This window comes from Protobothrops mucrosquamatus, unplaced genomic scaffold, assembly GCF_001527695.2.
Source record: "Protobothrops mucrosquamatus isolate PMUCROS unplaced genomic scaffold, P.Mucros_1.0 scaffold_253, whole genome shotgun sequence".
In the NCBI taxonomy this organism is placed as follows: Eukaryota; Metazoa; Chordata; class Lepidosauria; order Squamata; family Viperidae; genus Protobothrops; species Protobothrops mucrosquamatus.
This window is the reverse complement of record NW_015386329.1, coordinates 406745-416059: the sequence shown is the minus strand read 5'-3', so window position 1 is coordinate 416059 and position 9315 is coordinate 406745. Positions and strand designations below refer to the sequence as shown.

At 34.9% G+C, this 9315-nt stretch overlaps 1 protein-coding gene across 1 annotated transcript in view; it reads left to right on the top strand.

Moving 5' to 3' along the window:
• The window catches only part of SPAG16 (sperm associated antigen 16), a 411223-nt gene that overhangs the window by 15698 nt on the left and 386210 nt on the right, over positions 1–9315 (top strand). The window contains exons 2-4 of the mRNA XM_015831061.1: positions 1077–1123; positions 2235–2333; positions 3526–3653. Of these exons, the coding sequence (XP_015686547.1) occupies positions 1077–1123; positions 2235–2333; positions 3526–3653 (274 nt within the window). The remainder of the gene's footprint in view (positions 1–1076; positions 1124–2234; positions 2334–3525; positions 3654–9315) is intronic.

The window sequence follows — 9315 nt, the reverse complement described above, 5'->3', positions numbered from 1 at the left end:
CCCCCCCCCACCACCTCCAATCATGGTGGAAGGTGAACAACACTTCGAAATAAAAGAAATCCTTGACTCTAGAAGATATCATGGAACAACTCAGTACCTAGTTGCCTGGAAACACCTCCCTGCGTCACAAAACAAGTGGGTCCATAAACGTCATGTCAGAGCCCAGAAGCTATTAAAGAAGTTTCACACAGAGTATCCTAACAAACCTGACTAACTTTTATACCTGTTTTGTTTTCTTTCAGGTGGATCTATCTTATTTTTGAGGGGGCAGGATGTCAGAATCCAAATATATTCCATCTCTAGTTATCAACTATGAAAACCTGCATTTCTGCCTGCTCTGGATTCTGTCATACGATGAAGGGAAGGGGGTGAACAAAGGGGCTTTATGGCCCTCACTTCCTTCAGCCTACTTCAAAGGGACTGGATGTGGATATCACCAAACAGACTAACAATAACAATGAGGGTCATTAGCTTTTATGTAATCCTTTTTTGAAGTCTCCTCCCGGCAATGAGGAAAAGGGGGTGAGAATGTAATGCTTGGGATTGTCGCTGGGAGAAGGGGGTGACGGGGGTGTGGCTAATGGGGGATCCCTTAAAACCTTGAATGGGAGAGCTTGGACCCAAGTCCTGTCTAGAACGCCTGCATCCAGCTTTCTCTTAATAAAGATGCCTGTTGGAAGAAATATTCCAGGAGTTCTGTCTTCTTAAGATGCAAAGTGGGGTGGGTCCTTACAACAGGTAAACCGTGAGAGATATTCTCATAGTAGAGATGAGAATAGAATCTAATTCAGCATTTCTGGAGAAGATTTAAAATTTAAATGTTTGAAAAGGCAAAGTTAACTGATTAGGTTATGTCCATAAGTTAGGTTTAGGATTTATTTTATTTTATTTAGTTATTAAATTTCTTTGCCACCCATTTCACCAAATGAGCAGCTATATTAATTTTAGTATTAGTCAGATATTTATATAAAATGAATAAATGGCCTAAAATAGCACTTTGTATGCATATCAGGTATAATATTAAATTATATTGTAACCAATACAATTTCATGTTGTAGACTTAACTAAACATGCAGAGGTTACAATAACTGAAAGTTCTGAAGATGACTATCAATACGAAGAGGTAAGAACCTCAAGTAGCATTTTATGCATATGAAGTTCTGATCCATTCTCTGATCTTGCTTTCCGATCTTGATAAATTAATAGTAAATAGGTCTCTATGTGTGTATAAAATCAGTATTATGAAGTTGAATTTTTTTCCTGATCTAATTAGAAATGGCTTTTAAATACTTTTTTTTATGAATATGAGCAATTTAGTAATCTTCAACCTTATAAATAGGAGGATAAGAAATGGAAAAACATATGAGCCGGTATAGCTGCTATTAAAATGTCATTATTGGTAATACTTTTGTTTAATTTTTTTAAATAAAATCTAATAGTAAATTATTGAGAAATTTTAATTTGTGGCAAAAACTATTAATTTGCTTATATATGAAGATAAGCTAATGAGAATTCAAGGATGCTAAATGCTAGCTGGAAAATGAATAGGTGGCTTGTCAAATCACCACTGCAAAAAAAACAAATAGCAAAGATGGTTTAATTTTTTAATACCAAAATTAAAAAAGCACTGAACAAACTTAATGATCTTATGGGAAAGGAAGAAATGTTTACAAAAGTAAAATATGTTTGGGGTGTTTGGTGGCATCATTTATTTATTTATTAAATTTTTATGCCACCCATCTCCTCTTCAAGGTGACTCTCTTTCCCTTCTTTGCTATTTACATTCTTTTTAGAACTTAAAACATACTTCTTTCTTATTGACTGTGCAGTTCCAGAGTTGGCATAATTTTTGAAATTTGTTTACAGGTCTGAAGGTTCACTGGATTTTTTTTCTGGCAGGTTTTGCTACTCATTGTTTTTTCAGTGACAAAATAAGACTGCACAGGTAGCCAAATGCAAACATCTTCTCTTCTACATAATTAAACCCTAAAAGCAATCTTCCCTGTTTAAAATTGCTTTCCTGGATTTCAGTCAAAGAATCTTTCCTAATCAGATATTTATATTTGAGCAACATGCTAGAGCCTGAAGCTGAATTCTAATATGCACAGAATAGTACCTTCTCTACGTGAACCCCATTTCAGCTCTGTCTAAAAGAGTTTGTGATACTTAACACTGAAACATTTCCCCTCTTTAGTGAGTCTATTAATTTTAGATCTATTTATAATTCGACTTAGATTCCAGCAGATGAAGATTTTAGCCTACAGGAAGGCGATGAAGATCTGGCAAAAGCTTTACACACAATGCAGGAACAGACTATTGATGCCCAAATTATGGTAAATATCTTACATATCATAACATATGCTGTGTTAATTTGCATGAGTTCATAATAAATAAAGTAATAAAATAATTTAATATGAAAGATTCTTCATAACTGACTTGAAAAAACAATCAGTTTGCATGAGTTGAACTTAGACTTAGTTAAATTGCCTAAAACCGTGGTGGCGAATCTATGGCACACGTGCCACAGGTGGCACGCAGAGCCCTCTCTGTGGGCACACACGCCGTCGCCCTAGTCCTAGGCCTTCAGCTCCGCCACAGTGTGCAAAAAAGAAAAAAGGTTCAATCAATCAATTTCAACTTCTCGCCGGAAAAAAAAAGATCTCGCAAAGTTGGAATTAATTGATTGAACTTTTTAGTCCCACCCAGTCTGCCGTTACCACTGCAGCCGCGCCCACCCAATGGACCATGCCCACCCAATTGGTCACGCCCACCTGGCACCCGACGACACATAAGTGGGTTTTAGGTTGCAGATTGGGCACTCGGTCTCTAAAAGGTTTGCCATCACTGGCCTAAAACATTAGCATATGGATATTTGATATTACCCCCTTTTTTCTACAAAGGTCTGAATTTCTGAGGGATGTCCATAACAAAAATTAATATATATCAATGAAGTATAGTGTAGACCAACACAAACACTTCCTCCATACTCTTACACAAAATCTATTCTCTCCCCTACAAGGTGATCAAAAAAGTAGGGCTACTATATTTGGGCTGCTAACATTGTGATGGTAGAAAAAAAAGCCATCTAATCTAATTCTTTGGTGTCATCTAGTTGTTTCCAGACTTGTAGGACAGGGCCATATACAGTGAGGAGTCAAAGGAGTAAAAGTGATCCCATTAGAAGGTGAAGAAGGATAGAGAACAATATTTAAAATATTCATATCATAGTATCTAACGTAATTCCTGATACCCTTGGACAAAGTTAACTTCCAGATTATTGCATAAAGATGCTAATCACAATCTAGTGATAAATTCATCACTACAGTTTCTTTATGAAATTACTCTAAAAAGCTGCATCATAAAAAATGGACTATCAACAGCCTATATCTCTCTCTAATGTACGAAAAACTAATGTACGAAAAACTGTAATGTACGAAAAACTACCGTGTGATTTAATTTTTTTTCCTGAAACAAATGATGAAGCAGGTGGTGTTTCTAAAATGTCTCCTGAATTTTTCTTTCTAGGCTCAACGGCCAGGCCAGATCATTAAACAATCTTTGTCTGAAACACCTGAAATTGTAGATGACTTTCTTTGCAATTTTTTAATTAGAATGGGAATGAACAGGACATTAGACTGCTTTCAGACTGAATGGTAAATCTTTCTTAATTAAATAGGGGATCTTGTAATTCAAATTATTGTTCTTTTTTGAAACTTGGAATGTTGCTTTTTGTTTTTGTTTTTATGATTTGATATTGGGGATATTTTTTTGCTTATAAGTTTTAAGTATGCCATTAATTAGAATATAAATATTTTAAAATGTCAAGTCAATAAAATATCTTTTTTAAAGGTCAAACCATACCCACTGCTTAAAATTTAGTTCTATTCTTCCATATCCTAAAATGGATGGTTAATCTGGACTGTAAAGTTTAAAATAGAGTTAAAATTACTCTGTTCATCCATGGGTTTATGCAATGCAAAATTGAAAACTGGGACTAATAAAACTGTTGGTTAGTCAGAAGGTTCTCTAAATTGCAGCACCAGTCTAATCTGTTTTAGCAGGAAAGATGGCCAGCTGTAATTGAGGGGTTGTGAGACGTATGTACACTGTGCCTGCCAAAGGAGAAGAAGGGTGGGTAGATCTTGGAAGTTAAGAAATTCAAAAGAGCTTGATGTTAGCAGAGAAAGGATAGCAAAAGGAGAATTAAGAACAAAATGTGAGTAGCTATATAGTTTGAAGATTTCAGAGAAATTTGCGGGAGAAAGCTTCATTTTCCTCCCTTTGAAAAGGTAAATTAGCATTTGGTAGCTCCAGGCTTTTCTACATAGTGAGGAAGAAAAAAGTGGCAGATAAACTTAATCTAAGTTATATCTGAACTTGAGATCTAGGGAACAGATAGAATTTCTGGTGCTTTATTTGCTTTCTGCTGCAGGGCTGCTTCCCTGTCTGAGTTGCTCGAAGCTATGGTTGTCAATTTGGCTACCTATTCATATTCTTCCCTTGTTCTACCTCCAGGGAAGTGACATGTGGTTGGTTTCAGGCACTGGTGAATTCATTGTTGAGTGAAGGGCTGAATCCACTTGTACTTAAGGAGGCAATAGTGTATTCCCTCCTCAAAAAGCTGTAACTAAACTCAGTGGTATTGGACAATTTGAATCCATTTCCAATGTTCCATTTCTTGGGGAGATTGTTGAAAAGGTGGTTGAGCTTGGGATGAAACAGATTATCTGGAATAATTTACAATCAGGTTTCAGGCCTGGGCATAGTAATGAGACAATATGGATGGTGTTTGTGAATGACTTATGGTGGACTCAAGATGGGATTGGTGCATCCATCCAGGCTTGCTTTTATTTTTTTGGCAGCCTTCAATACCATCAATCAGTCCTTTTGTCACTTCAGGTAGACCTCAACTTACAACCACAACTGAGCCCCAAATTTCCATTGCTAAGCATGACAGTTAAGTGAGTTTTGCCCCATTTTATGACTTTTCTTGTTACAGGTGTTAAATTAATCACTGTGTTTGTTAAGTTAGTAACATGGTTGTTAAGTGAATCTAGCTTCCCCATTTACTTTGCTTATTAGAAGATTGCAAAGGGTGATCACATGACCCTAGGACAATGCAACTGTCATAAATACATGCCAATTGCCAAGCATCCGAATTTTGATTACATGACCATAGAGATGCTGCAACGATCATAAGTCACTTTTTTTTAGTACTGTTGTAACTTCAAACGGTCCTAAATAATGGTTGCAAATTGAGGACTACCTGGTCCCTTTTGCAGTATGCTTTACATGGCTTCCCTTGAAGAGTATTTGGAAGCTGCAACTGGTTCAGAATGCAGCGGTATGGATTGTTAAGGATGCATTTTAATATACCCATGTAACACTGCTGTTTAGCACCCTGCACTGTATGTGATTCAGGATGCTGGTTACTACTTTTAAAACTCTTCAAGGCCAGGGCCTGGGTATTTGCAGGATCACCTATCCCTGATTATCTTTGCCTGCTTAATTAGATTGACCTGGGCTATTTTCTGTTGCTTAAGTAGAGGTGGAAAACAAAAAAGATGGACATGGAAAATGGATAGAGATAAAATTTGGATGAAGATAAACTGAGAGGAAAAGGTGATTGGAGAGGAGAAAAAAGTGCTGCTTAGATGTTTAAAAAAGTGTAAAATTTATCATAGAAATGGCTTCTCTTAAGGGATCTTCGGAGACATCTATGTAGGTCATATAATTATTACTCATAAGAGTAAAGATTTAGAACCTGAATTCATATTGGCCCAAGGTCCTGCTGAATAAAGATAAGAACATGCTCATGACTATTTTTACTAGGGAAGAATTATTGCCTTTATTGCTTAGCTTAGATCGATGAGTCTGGTTTTATGCCTAGAGCACATATTGTAGTCAGCTACAGAGACAGTATGAAGAGATGGAATGGTTTTCAAATTTCAGACACAAAACTCAGTGAGATAGCTATTTGCTTAGAAGATAGAAATAGACAAAGTAACTGAATGAATTTTAGTAAGATAAATGCAATTTCTTCACTTAGGAAATAAAAATCAAATGCATAGATAGGTGGAATATTTAGATTGTAATAATATTTGAGAAAAAAGAATTTTAAATAGTAGCTGATAGCTGAATATGTGCCAGCATATTCAAACGTAGCTGAAATTTTAAGCTACATCAAAAGAAATATAATTTGCAAAGCATAGGAAATAATTGCACTCTTATATTTGGCTTTGGTCAAAGTATTGTTCTAGTTCTAGATACCATATTTTAAGAAAGATCCTGAGAAATGGTTCAGAAGGTCAGTAAGAATGATTAAAAGTGCTAGAATAAATTGGATGCTAGTGAATACGGAGCAGGGAATAAGACAAAGTCATTCCCTTGGTTTTTCAATTAATTTGTAGCTTAATGTATAACAAATATTTTGAATAACATTAGAGGTATGTTGCATTTAGAATATATGTGTACTTTATTATGTGGATGATATTGTGCTCTTGTCTGAAAACTCAATAACTGTCCATTCATGAGAATGAGTATATCAGGAGAAACATTAAAGTAAATTGAAAGCAGTGAGAAAAGAGTAATTAAAAAATATGTGTGGTAAAACAAGAGAGAAGGTCAGGAATGAATGGCTGCTGAATGAATGTGGATCTCAAGTTTGTCCTGACTTGGTGTTTAGGAAGAAAAGACCCTCGACTCCATGGTTGAAGTGAAAGGTTCAGTTTTACTAAGCTCAAGCGGTTACAAGGTTAGCAAAACTGGATCTGAATGTTCCCACGCAAAGTCTGTGTTTTTCCCTTTCCCTGGTCCTCCCCCCATGATCTATCAGTGTCCAATAGTATTCAGGTTTGGGAATGGCTTTGAAGTTTGGCACTTCTTTGGTTGAATTTCTCATTCCGTTCTCACAATTCTGTCCTTGATCTGCCGGTTCATTCCGGATTGACAACTTGGGTTCCTGTCACCCTCTCATTCCTTTTCTTCCTCCCTCTGCCCAATTCCATACTTCCCCATCATTCCTCTCTCCTCCCTTGCATTTTATGGCAGGATGCCAGCAAAGATAACAGGCCTGAAAGTGGATTAAATGCAAAAAAGAATGACTAATATGAAAGAAGTACATTGTTTGCTTTCTAAATAGGTTTAAGTTTTTCAAAAGGTATATATGTCCACTAAGACTTGCCAACATAAAGAAAAGTAAAAAGCAAAAAGCAAAATCTTTATGGCGTGATATTTATTTATTTTATCTGTTTGTCTTTTTAAAATCCTTTATAAACTGCCCAAAATAATTTTGTGAGTGGATGGTTTTAGAAATTGAAGTTCTATGTAAATAATAATGTAGAGAGAATGAATTATGAATGAATTGCAAAACATACATATGAAGGAAGAGTGCATGGTTTGAGAGAAAGGTGTGGTTGAACATAGCAGATGAAAACTTTGAAAAGAGACAAATGAGAAATTTTAAAAAAACAAAAGTTAATATATAAAACCACATTTGATATAATAAAAAACATGTTTTATAAAGAAATAAATGAAAGAATAGATATACTGAAAAGTGTTGCTATAAAACAGTTTTAGCAAAGTTTATTTAAATTTTATTATTATTTAATTTTTCCACTTAGTCTTTTTTTGTGTTTATCTTGAAAGAGACATAGCTATATTTTATGAATGCTTTTACTCTCTTTGTCTTTACCCTGAAAAAGTATGCAGGAATACAGGTGTGCCTATTTTAGAAATATCTTTAAAGTATTAATCATTAATATAAATCAAATTAAGTTATTAATTTTCTTTTTGTACAGGTATCTTTCATTTGGTAATATATAGCTAGCTGATCCATCCTGTAATGAAACACTAATGGAATGAGAAAATAGTTAATGCTGTGAAAATTGATTCATTGATGTGTACAGGAACCCAGATTAAATGGTCCTTTCAAGATATGAACACCTGTTAAAGAATTAATATTTAATTAAATTAGGCAAAGTGATGAATATGCTTATAACTATGGTTTAAACAGAGCTTTTTGATCAATTTAGATATTTAAAATGTCTTTGTTTCTTTTCAGCACAATGTTTTAAATATTACCAAGAAAATATTGTAATTATTTCTAAGAGCGTGTAGAGGGCACTCCATCCTCCATCTCCAGGAGTAGCTTTGAAATTTTGTACCAAATGTGGGGCTAGAAAAGGCTCCTCCCTCTTTGCAAGATCCTAAGCAAATGCCTAATTTGCCTATAGTATAATATGCCACTGGCTTTAGTTTTTTTACCGTTGCTTTTGATAGCAGATTTGATACAGGGCCTTGGGGGTTCTAGTTTAAGGAATAGTTTCTTTAACTGAATTAAATGTTTGTAGCCATGATTTTTTGTGGATAAACCCTGTAATGTTTCAAGAAAATAGGAGATTTTCATGCAAAATTGTGTCTATATTATCTTGAGGCTATTAAAAAAAATAGCATCTGTTGTTACAGTGATGTTTGCAGTATTCCTTCACTGTTGCTTGTTCCTCAAATAAAAGGGAAAAAACAGAGCAATTAAAAACAGTCAAGGCAAAAACTTGCCAAATCTGTTCTACAGAGAATAAATACAGGAGTTTGGAGCTAGATATTTAAATTCTTCAAAAAAAGGGGTGGATGGGATAGTTAACTGTTATGACTTATACTGAAACACAGTGAATAGAGATCCCACAAGAAACTATTCCCTGAGAGAATTAAAACTAAAGTTTAAACTGGCCTCTGATTTCTTCTGTGTGATTTTAAATAGCCAAACATAGTAGTGTACCACCAGAAAAAAAAACACATTGTAGTGTTCTCTGATAGGGAAGAACGGAAAAGGGAAGAAACCTTTGTCAATTTTCAGATGTAAAAAATACATTATTTTGAAGGATCAGCTCCAGTTTTTTTGTGATAGCTTTGATCGCCCTAATGCAATTGTGATATCTTGTTTAATATTCTTAGTCACCAAGGACACAGTATTGATAGGTGAAGCTTTCAACCCTTCAGAATCCTCTCATCTTGATTGCTCTGCTTGGTTGTCATTAATTTTCCTGTTACAGTTGTTGTTGCGGTCTTAAAAAATACCAACCTTCTTTTTTTAATAGTCAAGTTTCAGTTTTTCCTGATTGCAATATGCCTAATAAGTCCATAAAAGAGGCAGGCTTTGAATCTGGGGATCCTTTATTTGCAGTTGTATTGATTACTATACCATATTTTTGCTGAGATAACATTCTTGCAGAGGAACTTTGCTGCAGAATAATGAAAAAAGAAAATGGTTATCCAATATCTTCTTTAAAATCTCCCATGATGTAGCACTCACAAATT